The 21,309-nt window shown below is 44.1% G+C and overlaps 1 protein-coding gene across 1 annotated transcript in view; it reads right to left on the bottom strand.

Moving 5' to 3' along the window:
* The window catches only part of POPDC3 (popeye domain cAMP effector 3), a 223,799-nt gene extending 203,644 nt beyond the window's left edge, over positions 1–20,155 (bottom strand). The window contains exons 1-2 of the mRNA XM_086926707.1: positions 19,994–20,155; positions 17,571–18,440 (exon numbers count right to left, since the gene is read on the bottom strand). Coding sequence (XP_086782833.1) covers positions 17,571–18,214 — 644 coding nt within the window. The 5' untranslated portion in view covers positions 18,215–18,440; positions 19,994–20,155. The remainder of the gene's footprint in view (positions 1–17,570; positions 18,441–19,993) is intronic.
* Between the last annotated feature and the right edge of the window lie 1,154 nt (positions 20,156–21,309).

The raw sequence follows: 21,309 nt of genomic DNA, 5'->3' as shown, positions 1-21,309 counted from the left end.
GGGTGACATTTTGATAAATAAGATTGGTGCTGACGGGTTAAAAAAATTCTGGAGCACCCCAGTAAATAGATTCTAATGAGAATATGCAATTTGCATATTTGACACAAAATATATTTTGTTGAATATGCATAATGTGTTTCTTTTTCTCAAGAAAACGCTCTAACAAAATACAACTTTTCAGAAAAGGCTTTAAAAATCAAAATGTATTCAAACCACAAAATGAAAGTCAAACTGTGAAACTGTAATGAAAATTAGTACAGTACTAACATTTGACTATATGGCTACATCAATAAGTTATTACATCTCTGTTAAGTAGTCAGAGTAGATTTAAGCAAAGCCCAGAAGATTTTACAATGTCTACAGAAAATGCCGGTGGTCATGATAGGAATGAGACTAGAACTCAGAAAGACAAACACATTCCTCACAGTCCAGTTAGGAAGTAGGCCATCCCAAAACTTGACTGTATTTACTCCAATCAAATTAATACTGGAATATCTTCCAGTTTTTTTCGAAAGTGCTTCACAATCCAACTTTCATGATTCATTCGTAATGCAAGCGAATGCATCTAGTGATCTACTCCGTGCACATTGATAGGGCACAGGAGCACCTGACCAGCAAACAAAGGGAGAACATTTTGATACATGTATTAAAGCAAGGTAATGCAGAAGGTGCACAGAAATAAACTCTTAAAAGAGGGAAATGCTAATGCAACCGTCGTAAGATGCATCTGAACATGGATATTAGCAATGCAGAGGAACAATGGAATTTTCTATATCTGTTTCCTTTACCAAATTTTCACAGTTTACATCAATTTGCATTTCATTCAAGTTATGCAATGACTTGGGCTAGCGCTTAGCCTCCAGAGACTGTTGAGTCACCTCATTCTGTCAGACAACTGAAAACAAACCAAGGACTGTCTCACAATCAACTGCACGAAGGTGTTTGACCCCTTTTGAGCCTTTTCTCTAAAGTGGGTAATTTCTTCAAACTGAACATCTTTTTAAATGTGTGACCAAAAGGTGATGTTTACTTGGTGCTACTATTTGCCTCTCAAGGACCGGTGTACATAAACACTTTTATTTCCTTAACGCGGTTATTCCAAATATTAAAGCTATACAGCCAGAAGCATCTATAAGCTATGTTGGCTTTGCCACGGCGCTACAAGTATGTAGGTGTACATACTACGCCATCAGCCGCTGCCTGAGCAGGTAAGAGCGGTGAGACGTTGGCGTCGGGTGGGGGGATTTCGACATACGACAAGGGAAATTAAATAAATAATTAATTTTACCTCGCAGTTGTCTGTCGAAATCCCCCCTTCTTCCCACTGCTCTTACCTGCACGGGCCGCTGCTGTGAGCCATGCCTCTGCTTGCCTAAGACCGGCAATGCAACCTTTTTCTCATTTTATGAGGCGTGTATTTGGAGAACTTCCTCTACTGCTTTAAGGAAGTATAAGAAAGCTGCAAATTGCAACATGTTCCATCCCTGGCTCAGACAGTGTGAAGCGCCGGTGGGAACCTTATCCAATTTACAGTAGCAACATGCAATTTGGGTATGATTTGCTTGCAAGCACTGGCCTGCTATGCTGGGCCTGTGCAAGCTGCAGTACGCCCTCCAAGGACAACACCACCAATGCTTAATTTGTGCATGTGGCTACAGATTCATGTTTTTGAGACCGGAACTTATGTATCATCATGAGACTTTGACCCAGAGCAGAAGAAAAAGGCGGAAAATGAACAAGGATGCAACAGTGTCTGCCTTTCATGTTGATATATAACCATTTACCCCCACCCCCCCATCCTTATCTTCTCCCCTCCTCTAGCCCCTTCCTTTCCTCTCTCCCTCTACTTGTTCCTGGTCCCTTGTATACCCTCAACCTCCTCCCTTTCCTCCCTTTGTTCTGCACAGTTGTATTTCTCAATTGAACACATACACCTGTAATGACAATGTACCCTGTGAATCTATTATACTGTGCATTACTTATTTTGAGATATTCATCTTTAATTTTCAATAAAGTATTGAGAAACAAAAATAAGAAATATAGGAAACGGTGACACAGAGATGAAAATAACCTGAAAGTGAGATAGAAAGACAAGAAGGATAGAATGATGGAAGAAAGGGGAATGAGGTTGATTCTAAAGTAGGTGGGCTTGGGATTTGGCAATGGCAGCATATGGGAGCGCTGGTGGTGGAAACATAAGAAAATATTTGAGCCCAGGCACATTTTTTAACTAACGAGGCACTGTACCATATACCTCCAAGCAATGGGAAGGCAAAGCATGGATAGATGGGGCAGGCATGTTTGATGCACACTTGCTCATCACAATGCTCTAGTGCATTTTAGTAGAAGAAGTCTGCTGTCAACACAAAGATAGTAAATGCTGGCTTTGTCACGGTTGGTTCCAGGTAAATTCACTGGAAGAATGACATCTAATGTCACCTGTTGGTGTTGTTCCTGCAGTGAATTCCTCACAGGTGCTTACATGTTTTACAAAAATGGTGTCTCTATAGCATACATGAGAGCATGCACTAAAATCCCTTGCATGCCTCTATCATACGTGTTGACCTGACCGCTCCATTTTCTTTTCATCAATGTAAACCTGCCCAACCTTTAAAAACAAAAATGTGCAGAAAGCGATGAGTGACAGATGGGCTGCGGAAGCAGACTGCACAGTAATGGAGGTGACCTGATCTAGCCATAACCTAGGAAAGAAGCAAGCACTGCTGCCCTCTTTCATGTCTCATTCCTCTTCCACTTTAACACTGTCGCTCGCTGCTCTTGCTCGATTCAACTTTATCAAACAAAAAGGTGTCAATCCACAGCCCACTGTTGACACTGCGCTGGGTAATATCCCTTCCAGCTATTGTAGTGGCAGTTACGCCCATGGTGAGGTGCCAGAGAGGAATTCGCCAATGGGCAAAAAGTGGAAGTGAACTTGCCACATACTGGGAAATGTTTTGGCAGATGGTATTGGTCTGGTCTGTTTACTATATAAAGTTGAGACAAAGGCAGTAGGTTTGACTTATTTGTTGTGAAAGGCATATATTAAAGCCAATAGAAATTTGAGAGTGCATTATATTTACACTGTGTTACATTCCAAAATGGTTGTCATGTTTACAAGCAACGTGTTAGCCAATTTCGATCAGTATAACAATGATACAATATGCACTATACTATTCACAGATGGCCACACGCTGTGCTCTTTTATAAATATTTACAACAAGGGGTGGTGAGGGACAGAGTCTCTGAATTAAGCAGAATACTCTCACCCAGTCAAGAGATCAGGGCTAGATCCAACACCGTTTTTTAGCTCACTGCACCATCCCAGTTTCAGAACCTGGCTGTATGCAAATTAGTCTGTTCCTGTCCCAGTGCATGATGGGAACAGGGCAAACCAAACTACAAAAGCCAATTCTTACACTGGGAAGGAAACAAGCTACCGGCTTGGTAGTTTAGTCTGCCCTGTTCCCATGATGCACTGGGCCAGGGACAGACTGATTTGCATATAGCCAGGTTCTGAGCTGGGATGGTGCAGTGAGATAAATAACGGTGATGGATCAAGCCCTGATCTTTGGACTGGGTAAGAGTGGTCTGCTTAATTCAGACACTCTGTTCATCACCACCCCCCTTTTCTGAATCGTTTTTGGCCACAATAGGTGTGGCAGGGTATACTCAGACATGAGTCCCTTTCTCACTGCACCATCAGGATTCAAGCAAGCTGGGCTGAAGACGGCTGAAATGCCAGAAACCGGTCCCCGGTAGCTTGTCTCCTTTCTGGTGAAGAATTGGCTTGGTAGTTTAGTCTGCCCTGTTCCCATGATGCACTGGGCCAGGGACAGACTGATTTGCATATAGCCAGGTTCTGAGCTGGGATGGTGCAGTGAGATAAATAACGGTGATGGATCAAGCCCTGATCTTTGGACTGGGTAAGAGTGGTCTGCTTAATTCAGACACTCTGTTCATCACCACCCCCTTTTCTGAATCGTTTTTGGCCACAATAGGTGTGGCAGGGTATACTCAGACATGAGTCCCTTTCTCACTGCACCATCAGGATTCAAGCAAGCTGGGTCGAAGACGGCTGAAATGCCAGAAACCGGTCCCCGGTAGCTTGTCTCCTTTCTGGTGAAGAATTGGCTTGGTAGTTTAGTCTGCCCTGTTCCCATGATGCACTGGGCCAGGGACAGACTGATTTGCATATAGCCAGGTTCTGAGCTGGGATGGTGCAGTGAGATAAATAACGGTGATGGATCAAGCCCTGATCTTTGGACTGGGTAAGAGTGGTCTGCTTAATTCAGACACTCTGTTCATCACCACCCCCTTTTCTGAATCCTCTTTTATAAATGGCCATCCTGGAATGGCACTATCATAATGTATCACTGTTTTACCTTTCCAATATAATGGACAAATGTCTTCTGTGAACCAAGTTTGAATTGTAGTACATTAATACACTATATATAATGATATTTCAAGGGCACCCGCAGCGCGGCACACTCGCGGGCGCAGCCCGGGGCAAGGGCGGGCCCATCCCGCACCCATCGAAGCCAGGAGGAGACAGGGCAGGGCCACCTCCCTTTCATCTGTGAGCCAGAGCTGACAAGGACTTGTTAGTGTGAACTGAATCTGTAATAGTTATTTTAGATCTTATTTATTTATTTAAAATATTATGAGTAAAGGTAGCCATAAGGGGATAGGGGGACCCGGGGTGGTAGGCACATTGCATGCTTTTTTTGCAGCGGGCGGGGTCAGTCCTTACCCACGAAATACAGCTCACCCAAAGGAGACTCTCATTGGAACCGATATTTGCTTTGTTAGTTGATCCTATTGCCGATTCTCAGTCATCCATTGCTCTAATTCCAGATTGCACATTGTTAGATTCGGCGAGTTCACTGCCTAGTCAAGCTGAAGTCTCATTGTCTGCAGTCAATATCTCTAATACTCAGATCCCTACCCCTTCCCCCCCAAGACAGGTTCGTACTCGTAAGCAACATTCAATACAGGAGAGGGAAAGGGACGGAGTTACTCAGTCAAAAAAAAGGAAAGCAGGCACTTTGCCTCTAGCCACACTGCAAGCCAATAAAATGGCAAAAACGAGAGGGGTGGCCCAAGGTAAAAAAAAGTAGTTTTTCAGTTTTAACAACAACAAACTCCCAAAACTCTCCTGGCAATAGTGCACATGTTCCTCTAAGTCAGGGTGTGAAAGAACCTAAAGATCACTTGCTTGCCAAATTGGAGGAAAGAATTGCTGCAATGTTAGAGCCCGTACTAACTAAGCTGTCAGATACTGAAGTAAGGCTTAAAACAATTGAGCACCATCTTCTCCTCCCGAAATCACAAACACGGAATGAGACTGCTAGTATCTCTAAGGAGCCTAGGTCAGTTATAGTGCATGCTAAACCTACATCTTTTACAGACGCTGTAGCTAGCACCAGTAAGACAGTGTGTGCCTCCTCTGCAAATCCGGTAATCACACATCCTACATCAGCCGGGACAGGGAAATCGTTGGTGGTGAATGAGGGCGGTGATTCAGGAAGGCCCGGGGGTGGCTTCTCTAAGCCTGGGGATTGCCTAAAGTTACCGCCCGAATCCACACCATATACCATCATACTGACCAACGTCCCAATACTGCATTCAGGCTCTGAGGAACATTGGTCAGCCCTCAAAAACAACGCACTACACTTATTAAACTCTAGAAAAGGGCTGGGTACCCATCTCTTTTAGAATTTTAAAATGATCCGTAGGACCTCCTGGGTTGGTACCTCACCCAAAATATGCAGTGGTGATTGAATGGTGCTGAATTTCGGGTCTCCCCAATTGGTAAGAACAATTCTAGAAAGGGCAGGGGCAAGAGATCTGAATATAGATGGTATATGCATAATGCTGCTTGGTTTTTTTTACCGCAATAACATTCCGCATACCCCCAGAAGGGGTCCTCAATGGAATGGGTCCCAGGGACTGATGAGCAATGGTTTTAATATACCTGTTCATAATAGATTTGAGTTATTTACAAGCTTAGAGGACATTGATTGACTGAGTTGTACATCTCCTTTTCATACGGTTCCCCCTATAGTGGTCAATCAGGGGAGGGGTGCATCTGTAAATGTTTTGAATCCAAGTACTTTTGCCCCCTTGAATGGCCATAGAACGTTAACCATGGGTGTAGTACACCTATCCTCTCCAGGACCCTTTGAAGCACTTTCTTGCTGTCATGATCCAGTAGAGATTGGCCACGGCAATGAAACTAATCTCTCTGTACAAGGGTCTGGTCTATGTCCACAATTAAGCAATATTGATTCTCATAATGATGGTAACGGCCCATAATTAGTCTCCTGGAATATTGCTGGATTGGCCAGCAAAACTCCTTCCAGTGAATGGTCTACACTTATAGAGCCACAAGATATTGTTTTATTTCAAGAGACATGGGCCGTGGAAAATGTTTTTCGTCCTGGTTACTTACATTTTTTTAAGGAGGCCGAACAGGGATTGCATGATAAACCCAAGGGGGGCTTGATTACATGGGTTAGGCAGTCCCATAGTTTTAAACATGAGGAGATTTACATCGACTGTAGGGATATCCTTATCATTAAGCTACAAGTGGGGAGTCTACCGGGCATGCTACTCATTAATGTCTACTCAAGGGGCATGCAAGGTGGCAAGGAATCGGAAGCGGTTGCAATTTTAGACTTTTTTCTATTAAATAACCTAGTGCAAGACAAGCTTTTAATAGGTGGTGACTTTACCTGCACGTTCGAACCCCTGGATATTCACAATTCGTATTTGAGTGCAGAAGAGGATAAACCCTGGTCCATCCCTACACTGGATCTCGCCGTCATCAAAAAATGGTCTAGTGCAGCTATTCAAATGAACGTTTTCTGTCTGGAACATGGGATGAGAAGCAGCTAACGGGCGCACTAACTCGGATAAACTAGGGATGCCAACCTTCAATAGCGGCCAGCGCACTAGTCGTATAGACTTTTTTCTGCTTAGTAAAGAGCAATGGTCAAGCCTACTGGATATGGCGGTAATAGACCGCCCCGAAAGTGACCATAACCCTCTGCTACTTTCTTTAAGTTCTTTTAATTCTATTTCGGCAGAGGGACTGGCCCCCCCTGACTTTGTTGAGGCTCAAATGTCCAATAACACACGTCACCTTAATTGGTCAAAGGTGGCATGTAAAGCAGAGTGTGTGAATCAAATGAATGTGCTGGTATCTAGTGCCATGTTAACATTACAGACAGTGGAAGGGCAGGAAGGTTCGAGCAATAGAGCAGTAGATGTCCACGAGCACCTTTTTAGTGAACTCAAAAAGTTTTTTTATCACAAAACGTATTGATCCAACAAAACCCGTCAGACAGATAGCTGCTGAGTGGTATAATTTGTCCTATCGGATTGCTTATAGATCACTCGCAGCAGCTATCAGGAGAAAAGATAGGGCTCTAATCAGAAAATGGAGGTTAGATTATAAGACTGCCCAGTTAGTGGCTAAAAGAGATTGGGACGAAGAGCATTGGATTGCTCTTTTGGAGGCTTGTTCTATGAGAGATATGACCGTGTTTCGGCATTTGGTGAAATGGGGTAGGGGCTCACTAGCCAATGTACCCACAAACCACGTGGAGCCCCAGAAATGGGTTTCCTACTTCCAAAGCCAATTCGCCTGTGACACAGTAGCAAGCGCTTTCATTGAGATGCCTAATGCAATCCCAACTCTATATATAACAAAGTTAGAGGTAGAAAATGCTCTACTCCGGGTACCCAAGGGCAGGGCCCCGGGGTTAGATTGCATCCCAGCTGATCTCTTTCTCCAAGATATAGGACAGTGAGCTGCATACATTCAACTCCTAGCCAATGCCATCGCTAGGGGCGCCCGCATACCAGATACCTGGGCAGGAGCTGTAATCCTTCCCATTTTTCAAAAAGGGGACCGGTCGATTCCGGACAATTATAGGTCCATTAGCCTAATAGACTGTATCCAAAAAGTTATTGCAAGGGTGGTGCTTGGCAGAATTCAGGCCTGGCCTGAGGAGCATGTTATTCTATCTAATCTCCAAGCAGGTTTCCGACAATGCACTAGCACTGTCGACCAGGTTATGAGGTTCATTCTTATTTATAGGCGAACTGTAACTATAGGGAGGAGTACCGTCTTTGCAGCATTCGTGGACCTTAAGTCGACTTTTGACTTGGTCCCGCGCAATAAGTTGTGGTGTACACTACTAAGGCTAGGTATGTCATTAGATCTGTTGGCTCTTGTGGTGAAATATACACAAATAATTTCGCACAGGTTAGATGGGATGCTAGGGGCGATACTACACACACATTTCTGGTCGAAAGGGGGGTGAGACAAGGGTGTGTTCTTGTCCCCACTCTTTTCTCACTATGTATTAACGGGGTTGTTCAATATTTTATGGATATCCCTACTGATGCTCCCACCCTAGCAGGGTCTAGGGTTCTGCTATTGATGTTCGCGGACAACACCCTCATTCTCTCTAAAACTAGGCAGGGCCTTCAGCGTGCCCTGTCCAGATTTGAGGAGTTCTGTCGGGACCATGATCTTGTTGTCAATGTTGACAAGACCAAGTACATGGTCCTGACGAACTCCTCAAAGGCTACTGGTGTCGTCAGCATGAATGAGGGATCTCTGGGACAAACGGAGACTTTTTCTTATCTGGGCGATTTAATAGATAGAAGGATAAACTGGAAGCCTCAGATAAACTGTTTAGCTGTTGGGCACGCCCAACTAACAGGGTTCTGCTGAAGGAGCACAACCAGTCCTACACAAAACCTATAGCACCGGCGCTCCAGCTTTACAACTCAAAAATCAATGTCTCGTTACTTTATGGAGCAGAGCTTTGGGGCTATGCTAACTTGGACTGCCTTGCTACGGCCCAGAATAAATTCCTGTGATCGATAATTGGTCTCCCCCAATCGACCCCTTTAGTACCATTTATTTGGATCTAGGGTGCCATCAAATTAGGGATGTTGCGCACTACAGGATGGTTGCCTATTGGAGAAGGCTTTGGGTCACCCCTGAACTCACACACTATGCCCTGTCTTTGGTGGAAGTCTGGGATTTAGACGTAAATAAGAAATTGATGTGGTTCAGGAGTGTTAAAAATACGCTGTCAGACATGGGGATGAGCCACTTGTGGACCTCCCCGGCTGACAGTATATTTCCATCTAAACTGGAGTTTACAGCTGCCTTCTTGACTCTGGTTAATAGGAAGCGTATAGTGGCCACTCCTAGCTCTTCTCTCTCCGGTGTTTTCCTGGATTATAAACAGGAGCCAAAATATGAGGGGTATTGGGATATAATACTATCAACCCGTGATAGGAAGCTATTCCACCAGTTTAGGGTGGGAACGCTTCCGATTAACACCTTTACATCAAAGTAGGGCAGGGGTCTTCAAACTGTGGGGCGCAACCCCCAGGGGGGCCGTGGAGCAATGCAAAGGGGGTCGCGCCTTCACAGTGTCACTTCTGCCATGGCCTCCAGGGCTTCAGCCCCCCTCGTCCCCCATCCTGTGTCTCATCCCGGGCTACTGCAGTGCAGCTCGCGCTCCTGGGGCCTCGGCTGGGCAGTGTCTGGAGTCTTATCTCCGGCCTGAGTTTTTCACAGGTCTTTAAAGACCATTAGCATATTTACATGCCTTTGTTAACTGATTACCAAAGCTTCGTTTTTTTATGGTTCCAGTACCCCCTGAGCCCCCATTCTGCCTATTCCTTACATTTGTATTTTTACACTTACTGCTGTAGTGTGACAATGCATTTAATGAAAAGAAATATAAAGTTGGGTTGCCAAAAGAAACATGCCTGCTATGTGTTGGTTAAAGATCCTGCAGAGACCTGCTCTTGACACTAAATTGAGTTATAAATAAAAATGTATGTATTAATTAGTGATGTGACTTTTCTGTCTTTATTTTCTTTAATTATTAGTCATGGATCATTGAGGCATCCCTAGAACACAATTAAAAGTGCTTTCTATTTATATTTGCTGTTCTAAGTATTCACAGATAAGTGCAAAAAATACAGCTGTATGTGACTGCTTATTTCTGGGTCATCAAAATAATGAGCTGGTAACCCTAATCATTAGACTGGAAGTTTGTTGCAGGATCAGCACATTATTTATTTCCTCCACCCTCGAACCATGATTAATGCCATTATAGCAATAGTTTAACTTATATCTGAAAACCTACGCTTCAAGTTTCTGGGAATGCACCCTGCTTTCAAACGACTCACTTCTCATTCTCGCCTTCACTTTCACGTTCACCCTGCACTCCCAGCGATCACAATGCACTCACACTATCACCATGCACTCATAGCGATCACCATGCACTCCCAGCGATCACAATGCACTCACACTATCACCATGCACTCATAGCGATCACCAGGCACTCATAGCGATCACAATGCACTCACACTGATCACCATGCACTCACACTATTCACCCGCTCACCCTGCACTCACACTGATCACCATGCACTCACACTGATCACCATGCACTCACAACATTCACCCGCTCACCCTGCTCTCACAGTGATCACTCTGCACTAAAAATTCGCTTGCATTGTTCACTCTGTACCTCACCCTGCAGTCACACGAGCACACTTCTCACCCTGCACTCATGTGACACTCCACTCACCTGTCCCCCCCCTTACTGCTCAATCTGTAGCTCACTCAAACAAGGCCATCACTAACCATGCACTAATTCGTACCACTCCTCACTTACAGCCAAACCCAAATTCCTATGGTCATCTCACTCACCCCGCAGTCCCTCCTTTTACCATACTCTCACACTGTTGCATTGCTCACCGTGCAGTCACATAGGCACTCTTGTCACCCACACAGTGTGGAAGGTTAAAGTGCCGGGTACAAAGAAGATGTACCATGCACATCACAGAACTGAGTGTGAGTAAACTATGAGTGCGCTATAAAAAATGAAATGTTTGTCAGACAGGTGCTATAGAGAGATGAGGTGTATTGTTGGGGAGTAGTAGTGAGGGAATTCATGGAGAAGGTGGAAAGACTGTTGCACCATGTGCGACCAGTGCTAGGGCCAGCCCTGGCTGGGAGTGTTAACCCCCCCACCCCCGAAGTTTGGGTCTAGTGGATCCCCTGCTTCTGCCTATTATTTACATTTGTAGTGCGCTGCTGTTACCAAAAGGTGTCCTAGGGCTAATGACCATCTGCCTGAAATGTGAGAGAGGGATCCGGTTTGGGAGAGGAGAGAAGAGAGGGATGGAAGGAAGGGGGTGAGAGAAAAGGGGCATGGGTAAACTGCTTAACTCTGCACAAGACCACCACGGTTTAAATGCACCCTTGCTGCTCCCAGCCATGGCCAGGTGAGCTTCTAATGTGGCAGCGCGTATTCCTGCGGATTGGGAGGCCCTTCACAGAGGTTGACTAGACATCTTTCTGATGTTATTTGCTGTATTTTGGTTATAAACTGGTACTGATGGGGTGAAATCTTTCCTCAGTATTACTGCGTTTAAAAAAATTCTAAATAATAAAGTAATGCTACCCCGAAATACGCAGCATCACAGAACATTATTTACATTTTCAACTCACACAATTTAGTGAAGCCTGTCGCATAATTTGGTCCTCACTTTCCTCATAACCTAGAGGCTTAGAAATTTTTGTCAGGAGGGGGTCCTTACGCTTAAAAATGTTGACAGTGGGGTCTCTGCATCCAAAAGTTTGAAGACCTCTGAAGTAGGGTAACCCACAATCTAGCAACTGCCCATTTTGTCCGGACCTGACTGAAACACCAGGTCACATCTTTATCGTCTGTCCCGTTTACAACAAATCTAGATCTAGATGGTTGAAACCCACTTGTGCCAATTTGGGCACGAGGTCCTGCGTAGAGGCTCTCAGAACCCTTAAATCGTCAGTAGCAGGGCCGTATGTGATTGCAGTAGGTAAGTATTTGGGTTGGGTATGGGTACTCCGCTGGAAAGAGAAGAGCCAGCGGCATCGGTCCACTTTTGATAGGCTCTTTGTATTTTGAACCATTTATTATGTACAGCCCTATATTGACATCATCTTCTCTCTGTTATTACAGGGCCCCTATTTTAGGTTTTTGCCGTGATTGTGTTTTAATGTTTTATATATATTTAATAAAATTTTTATAATGATATTTTAGGTGCTCGACTGGACATTTTGTATAACTCCTGTTCTGTCTTCTGACAATTATAATGAGTAGCCCAACTACCCTTTTTTTAATGTATATGTTGCTTTAACTTTTGTGATTTCTATGTAAATCGATATAAAGTTATAAATGAAATGCTATTTCAGCATGGTCATAGTCTGCTATGCTTATTTTATTTTACTTTCTATTGCAAGTATATGTCCACTAAGTTTAGAAAGTGTCATTTTGTTTTTTATACTTGTATTGTTTTAATCTTTCTGTTATAAGAGCTTGTTAAGTGCACGTACACCAAAAGGTTTCTTGGCTCTGAGGTACAGAGAAGGAACACAATCAAAGAACTCCATCAAAATTGCACTAACAATGTGCTTCCAAAATAGCAGGTCTTTAGCGCCTGCCTGAACTTCAAGTAGTCCAGAGAGAGCCAAATTTGAGAGGAAAGGAGTTCCAGTTCCGCTGAGCTAGCACAGCGAATCTGATGCCACCCGTCCTTTTCTTTTTTTATTTGGGAATAGCCATAAGATTCTGGGAAGAAGTGTGAAGTCTCCGGCTCTGGGTATATTTCTTGAATCTGGATTTAATAAAAGAGAGGCCTTCTTCAGCAAGAGCCTTAAAAGTAATGCAACCAATTTTAAAGATAATTCTTTGCTCCAGATGGAGCCAATGAAGGTCTCTCAAAAGAGGAGTAATGTGACAGTTTCTGGGCTGTTTCTAGGTGTGGCGTGCTGCTTGATTCTAAACAATCTTAAGTCTAATAAGTGATCATTTTGGTAAGCCAATATATCGAAAATTAGCATAATCAAGACAGGAAATAACCAAAGCCATGATCACTTGGGTCAGGCTTCGAAAGTAAGGAATCTGGCTATTTTTTTTTAATCCTTTTCGGAGATATAAGAAACCGGACAAGATTACTGCTCATAACTGATATCTTAAGGATAGCTCATTATCAATAATGACTCCCAAACTTTTGGCCGATTCTTTGGGGGTGCCAGATCCTCTATGTTGATGGGCCAAATGGAGTCTTTCCAATAATTCAATTTACTGCTTTGTTTTATCCGCACCGAGTTTGAGATAATTGCTACTCATCCAATCATGGAGGAAATGCATCTTATTTTGGAAATTATCTTTAGAGGCCCAACAGCCATCAAGCATAAAGAGTAGCTGTAAATCATCTGTGTACTTGTAGATTTTGCAGGTCATGTTTCTTAATGCTTGGATGAGTTGATGGATGTAGCTGTTGAAACGGTGTGGGGCTAAAGAGGAGCCTTGTGGTAGCCTGCAATCCAGATTTACTTCTGGTGCCCTACAAGGGGCAAGCCAGACTAACTGGGTCCGATTCTACAGGAAAGATTTAATCCAGTTGAAGGCTGCACTGCAAAGCCCAGCAGTTTTGACCCGGTCCACCAATATATTATGGTGGACTGTATCTTAAGCCGCTGACAGATCCAGTAGAACCAACACAGAAATGGAGCCTTCTTTACACTCTGATGCATATCATCCACCACTGACAAGATAAATGCCTGAGTACATAGTGCAGGTTGAAAATTAGCTTGACACACACCTAAGAATTGTGACTCCTCTAAATGTGAACAAAGACTATACTATGTGAGTGTCTAACAACTTTACCAAAAAAGGTAAAGGAGAGATGAGATGATGATTTTTTAACAATAAAGGATCTTTGCCAGATTTCTTCTGAAGAGGGATAACAACTGCATCCTTACAGGATCTGGGCACACATCCTTGGGAAAAAGAAGAGTTAAGTAAGCACAATGAGGGAACAGGGATGATGTAAAAAAACTGTTTTAAGAACCCTAGACAGACAAGGGTCTATTGGAGAGCCTTGTTTGATCTTAGACAGCAGTTCGGAAAAGCGTTCTTAGCTAACAGAAGGGAAAGTAGCTAAAATAGTAGGGTTCCAGTGGTGTAACACAGGCCCCCGCATCCCCAGCGGTGCGGGGGGCCCCAAGCTCCTGGGGGCCCCCTCTGCACTGCACTCTGGCGGGAGAGCTCCTCATAGAGCCCGGAGGGGGCCCCTCTATGTACCGTGCAGGGAGACCTCAGACCCCCCTCAATTTTCGTTACGCCAGTGTAGGGTTCCTATCCTCCGAGTTAATTAACGTCTTGTCCTTGCCAAGAGGGATGCTATCCTTTATAGTTTTAATCTTTTCAACATAGAAAGAGTTTAACATATTGCACAAATTCTGGAAGTAGAAAAGAGAAGAGATAGTCTGTCGTGTTTAGATAATTCTGACACAATTTTGAAAATGTTCTTTGATTTATTTGCAGATTGTACTATCTTGTCAGCAACAAAAGGAAGACTTTGCCTGCAATAACAAGACTTAATTATCCTTAAGATGCTTTTTAAAAATTGCTCTCTTTTCCAGGGCATAGTCTTTCCACCATTTCCGCTTGCAAACTCTTGTTGAGTTTCTGTGCCTGTATTTAACTTTGGATGGGTGAGTGTCTGAATGCAAGAAAGAGTCAATGGATGGGTGAACGGGTGCATGTAAGCAAGGAGGAGTACCAGTATGCATGTATACTGAGTAACGGAGTGCCCAGCCTATATTGTGTATTAAAAGGCACTTTCACTGTCACTTATAAAGCAGACCTACTACCATTGCCAATGCTTGTTTCTCTTGTAGCAGTTACTGAAACAAAGTAATAGATAACTGACTTTGTAGCAAGTAGCTAAACGCTTGTCACATTGACCATATCGATCGATAACCATCAAACGTAACCACTTTCAGCACTTTAATTGTCATGGTTCAGTAGTATTAATAGTGTATATTACCGGCTATAGCGATGTGCTAGATTTTATCGTATCTGTTTTTGACATACCTTACTCTCAGTTGCCATGTGGCGCTCTGTCACATGCCATTCAATACACTTCTAATAAAAAGCCCTCTGAACAGTGGAATGTTTAAACCAATACTTATAATAGTAAAAATGAAGTGACTCATCCCAGAAAGTAAAGTTCGGCTGTCTGAAAAGCCAAGACAGGCACATAGCAGAAGGTTCACTTGACCGCTTATGTATAATGAAATAGGCATGGAAAATTATATGAGTCTAGAGTGGTCACTGACGGCAGTACATCTCTCTCAGCCTGTCAAGTCAGTCTTACATTGAAATGCTTATACGAATGGAACTTGTCACTCAAGTGCACTGAACAGAATGAATATTTGGCTCTCTGCTCCACAGATCAATGTGCATACGCCAGCTTGTTGATTCCAATACCAGTAAGACAGCTCATTGGTTTAATCCACTAACTGCAGAGGCATACTGCAGGGCACGCAGGTCGCAGGCTTCAATCCCAGTAAAACAGCATGGTTTGTTGAGTGCCCCTGGGTATACGCCTGACTAGAAGAGCCCTGTTCATTTTTTGACTAAAGATGATAACTGAAGCCTACATATGATGCTCATTTGAAATCTAGGCAAATTCAAGTGTATGTTGTAAGGTTAGGATTGTGCCCTCAACCGGGCTGGGAACAACACGCCACCATAGCCCCAACAAAGTTGGTCTTTAAATGCTCCTTGTGTAATATCCTATGGATATTCTAAAACTATAATTCTCAAACATTTGTGGGGCTACTTCTTAAAAGTCCCCATTTCAAGTGCTAACAGGATAAGTGCTAACAGGGTTTTACCAACGTTACTCTCTAATGTGCTTAAAAATGCACCCTAGTACACTTCGGTTACCTAGAATTCCTTGAGATGAGAACTCCAAAATTCAACTGCATGGTGTTTAGTGTGATACATATGCATTCATTCACTCGACTGTCTCCTGGAGCTCGCCTGCTCTCTGTAGAGTGCAATAGAAGTAGAAAGAGGGAGGGACTGATTGCTTTGCATATGTGTAGAAGGGAATGTGGTGAAAAAAAAGGACCTTGCCTGTGATGCTGAAATAAACCGAGGCGTGTACTCAAAATCTCTTTTGAAACAGTTATCCCATGGCCATGGACATGCATATTTGTAATGTATGGGTCCTATCCCAACTCCACGCAGCATTTTAGGAAAAATATATGTGTGGTGATCAATTGTTGTGCAGGGTAACTTGGGTATACACTGCATTATTCCATTATTTGCACTGTGATACAGATTCAGTTGCTCAAGCATTAATTAATAATGTATTGCACGGTTAAGGCAGTACTGGTGACAACACAATGGATTCATTGTGAGAGCTGTCAACGCCTATGTTAAGAGAAGCAGTCAGCCTTGGCTATCACTTTTAGAACACAATGCTAGGGTACACTTGATACCAATTTGTTTGGAGGTGATACTTCTTTGCTTCTTCCTATATGACTATTTATTACACAGCCTAAAACAACGTACATTAGCACTATAAAACCATAAAGACAAATGTTTTCTTCAACAATATGCTATACTGGCATATTTTGTACCATATGGCAGTCAATTATATCATGGTAATGCCCGGTAGAATAGACATTGATGTTAATCATTAGCATTCTAAGAACTCTGGCTTAGGTGAGGATACTTCAGTTGTCTGTATTTATTTTCTCTCTCCTGGCTCCTGCTGTCATCGAATGACAGAGCAGGGGCAAGGCAAGAATAGCTCCTACTGTAACTGTGATATGTGAATGTTCAGCATCTGTAGGGACCTTTTACAAGATGAGTCAGCTAACTGCTTCCTTCAACCACAGCTGATGTCATCAAAGAACATGTGCAGAGTTACAGTAAGAACCACATGCCATCATGAGAAACTCATGTTCCTAACACCATTCAGTGAATAGAGCTACAACAGAAGCTAAAGGAAAGGCACTACATACTTTTAGGAGTCGTGTGACTGTCACTGTGTCCCAAAAGGAACCGGTTGTAATAGGGTTAAGTGACTGGCACAACGGGCATTATTATGTGGATAACTGCACTTCACCATTGTTGGGGTGTTTTTCTTCGGATTAGGAACCCTCACCTGGATAAAAAGGAAATTAGCTCGTGAAATAGCTACAGTACCAGTTAATAATGCTTAAGAAGCTGAAGGCCACATTCCAAGGGCCCTGGATTTTGTGGTTGGAATGACAGATGAACTGTAGCATCAAAGTTGCGTCCCTCCAACACTGCAGATTTTACCGCTTTTTAAACAGTTTTTCCTGTGCACATTATATCATTTTTTCCTGGTGCAAACTTAAAGGAAAACATGTTGATGTGCTGTAAATTTAGCAAAACTTACATTCCAATTAAGGATTTACACGGGACTAATAATGAGGAGTTACGTGTACAAAAATGTATCTAATGAAAAATTCTTGTGCTTTAAAGATACCTCTCATATTATTATGATTATACAACTCTAATATTATGCCATTCAGAACTACTGTGTGATTGATATGTTCACTGGATCTGAAAACTCAGCACATTGAGAGAAAACATGCAAGTGTTTGATTAAGGCATCAATCAAAATAGACAGTAAATTTTCACAAACCTTCCTGATACAAGTAAGGAGAGTTTGTCGATTGGAGTTTTTCCTTGCATTGCATAACAGTGTTCCTTCTCCAAAGTGATCACTTCTGCATTGCAATATGACATGATCTTCCCAAACACCGTCAAGGAGATCCCCAGTGGTTGAAAAAGGGAATTGTATACCTCCTGGAATTCCTTATCGAAGGAGATGTTCCGTAGCTGATACGCCACGTGGATGATCTGTACGATGCATATCACAAACAGAGCAAAGTTCCAGGAGAAGACATCTGCGGCGCAGGCGTCCAGCCAAGCCCAGAACAAAGAACAGAGAAAACCCAAACTCATAAAAATGAAGACGTAAAGGAGGCCCGAGTAACCGCTCCCTCCCATGTAGCCCAAAATGAACATAACACTAGCAAGGTGATAAATAGATCCCTCCGCCTCAGGTTTCCACTTTGAGCACACTGGGTGTCCAACTATTAAACTCTCCCAAAAAGTTAGGTTTTCTCCCATGGCTGGGCTGTTTGAAGCAGTATTTACTCCATGTTTTTTTTTTTTATCTTGCACTTCTTGTTCTCTGTACTGGATGCGGGGAATGCCCCATGCTCCTGGCTTGGTGTATGATGCTACATCACATGTTGCTGAACAAGTCAAGATTATCAGCATTTATGATGGCCACCGTTGACAAAAAGTATGACAGTGCTTCAGTGCGTATAAATATTAAAAGTTGACTGGATGACAGGGAGTTGGCAATCTTGAGTTTGTCATCGGAAGAGGAAAGAACAAAAACGATGACTGCCTAGGAAAGAAGTCCATGCATTGCGGGCTTCGCTTCTGACATCATGGTGTCCTCACGAGGATCCAACATTCAAAGTGCGTCTTCTTGTTCAATCTGGAAACATATAAGGCAACAGCATTAACAGTGCTTTCGACTTACAAGAGTATACCAAAGTTCAATACCCTGCTGCTTGAACATCTAGCAAGTCAGTTGAGTCTATGGTTCTCCTTATGTTGTCAGTGAACTATATGCAGTACAAAGGCCAGGGTGAATGAACTTCAAAGAGAATTGATCCTATCAAAATATTAGGATAACTGAGACGCATGGTAAAACCATGCTTGAGAAGCAGCCGGCTTGTAATAATATTAGGGCGTTGAACCTCAAGTACTAATGGGGCATTGAGTCAATCTTATATATCAGACGCTATGCCTCAGTGAAATTATGATATGGTCAGGTCCAGGGCTCCACTGTACCCGGCCATGAGCCCTGACAGTCCATGTATGCTTCAACCATGAAATACTGAAGTTTCATTCTTGTTTGAGGATAGGGGACTGGGGAGGGGGCGGGCCCCCCTCTTTGAACACGTTAAGAACAGCTAATCAATACCAACAATGATTCATAATCAATCAGTCGTGTCCAACACTATCACGGACGCGTGGCATGGTGCACACTGGTTCGTGGGGTGGGTCTCTTTACTGAGGTAAACTGACCCTCCGGTTCCTAAACGCGGCTGAGACCAATACGCTCTAAATATAAAAGGGAGGAAGGCCAGGGCTCTCCCTGGGACAGAAGTAGGCGCGGTGACGCCGGGACAGTGACGAACGTATGGGCGACATTAAGGGAACAGAAATGGGTGCATCTTGGATCCCGCAGTTAAAGGGGGCCAGCTTGCTAGCGGGACAACGCCAGGCAGAGCAGAAGAAATACTGGTGTTGTGTAATATCTGCCACTTCTCAGCAGCAAACAGGTACTCTTAATAGTGAGTACCTACGCTTCCATATTTCTATTTTAAAAGGGCTGGATTAGTAACAGGGCACCCAACTTTGGAAGTGCGGCCATCCTGCCTGAAGTAAGCACCTTGGAAAGCTCCAGGCGGTGCACGCCACCCCCGGTACCCGTGCATGTGCCCTTGCTTTCAAGCTGGCATGGGAGCTGCTGCTGCTGCATGTGGTTTCCGGATTCTCCTCACGAGACGTTTGCCAACGTTGGCACCCCTTGGCACTGCCCTCTTATCTCCCTCGCCCATTACCATTATAAAGCTACATCTAGCAGTAGCGTACAGTCCATGGGCAGATACCAAGAGCTCGGGTCACACTGCAAGTAAGAGACCCCGAGCAGCGCAGCTGTCAGCTCAGCCCACGTGCGCCCGGGGTCCTCGCGCTCGCACAGTTCTAGGGTTGCACGCGGGGCAGCGGCGGACACCGGATACCTGCAGACGGCATGGAGCAGCGCCGAGGAAAGGGCGGCGGCGCCTCTCGCCAAGCCGGGAGCAACTCGGTGCACCCAGTACAAGCAGGCGAGCTGGTACACTCACTCACTCTCCGGATGCATGCTGTCGCTCTATGCTAACTTTAAAAGCCGCTAGCTACCACCTCCCACATATCCCGCACACACTGGTTATTATCGCATTATTATAGCTCTCCGCTTTGATTCTTCCATTTTCTCACCTCTCCTCTTGTCCCGGCGGCGGCAGTGGCAGTGGCTGGGCATCTGTAGAGGTGATGGGCTGCCGAGAGCTGCGGTTCCACTCCTGCCCCCTTCCCCCAGCACAGGACTGACGGCAGCAAAAACTCCTGCGCTCAAAGGGGAGCGGGACGGGGTCGCGCGCGCCCTCCACCTGAGTCTCTCGCGCGCGCCCCTGCGCCAGCAGCAGCAGCGCGCGCTCAGAGGCAGGAAGGGAGCACGCGCACGCTGGCTGGACCAGTCCCGGGAGAGACTGGGACAAAAAAAAACTCGGTGCTGCTATAAGCTATATCACCGCTGACGGTACTGCCCCCTCACCACGCACACGCGTGTCCCATGCCTCTAGTTTCCGCTCACTGTTCATTGTTGATGGCATATCTGCTCGTATTTGTGCTGAAAGCAAGCTTTTAAATTACTATGAACCAACGCCAGGGATAGTAAACAAGGAGCGCAGGTGTAGAGTACCTGCCTCTCCCAGGAGCAGGCGGGAACTGTACAAACAGTAATGACATAGAACTGCGCACGGGACGCAGTAGGCACCCAAGCGCGTCACCCCACACTTCTCGTGCTTTCTTGCAACCTTGTCGCGTATGCATGTGATATGGGGGTCCTACTCATGCACGTGTCGACTAGTAACCAATACTCGGTGTATCTCCCACTCATCACACACACCACATTTTAACTGTTTTATAGCCATTTCCATTTTACTTCCATACACCCCACACATTACATTATATTTTGTATTTATACAGCAGCCATATGTTCACTTTTACGGGAGGACCCTGGTGAAAATACCTATTGACCAATCACAGCAGTTTTGTGCTAGATCATTTTCTATTATGTGAGATTTCGGACAATATATGATAGAAGCCCGGTTAAAAATGAGGAAAACCCCACTAGTTAAATACCAACACCCAAATCAGACAAGACGTGACAAGGAACAATTAGATGCAAGTGGAATCAGCAATTCAATTTTTCCATAGCAGTTCAGTAGATAAAATAATGCTGCCTGCAACTCGATTCATTAAAAATATTAACTGGTCAACTGGAATTTTCACTAGGCAAATGTTAGTAATATATCATCTTCTCAGGTACTACGAATAGGCAAACCTGTGTGAGTCAACTCATTGTTAACTCACAGAATTACTTTTATCTGAAATTTTGAAAAGTTGGGTAGACAAGGGAACCCCATCAAGGTAACCATTGTTGCTGCTTGAGGCGAACGCTCGCACCACAATCGATATTCATAGCAGCTCTTTTACACCAAGAATAGGCAGAGTTGGTTTTTTAACAAAAAAAG

This window comes from Lissotriton vulgaris, chromosome 6 (genome assembly GCF_964263255.1).
Source record: "Lissotriton vulgaris chromosome 6, aLisVul1.2, whole genome shotgun sequence".
Classification (NCBI taxonomy): Eukaryota; Metazoa; Chordata; class Amphibia; order Caudata; family Salamandridae; genus Lissotriton; species Lissotriton vulgaris.
The sequence above is the reverse complement of the archived record's forward strand: the minus strand, read 5'-3'. Positions and strand labels throughout refer to the sequence as shown.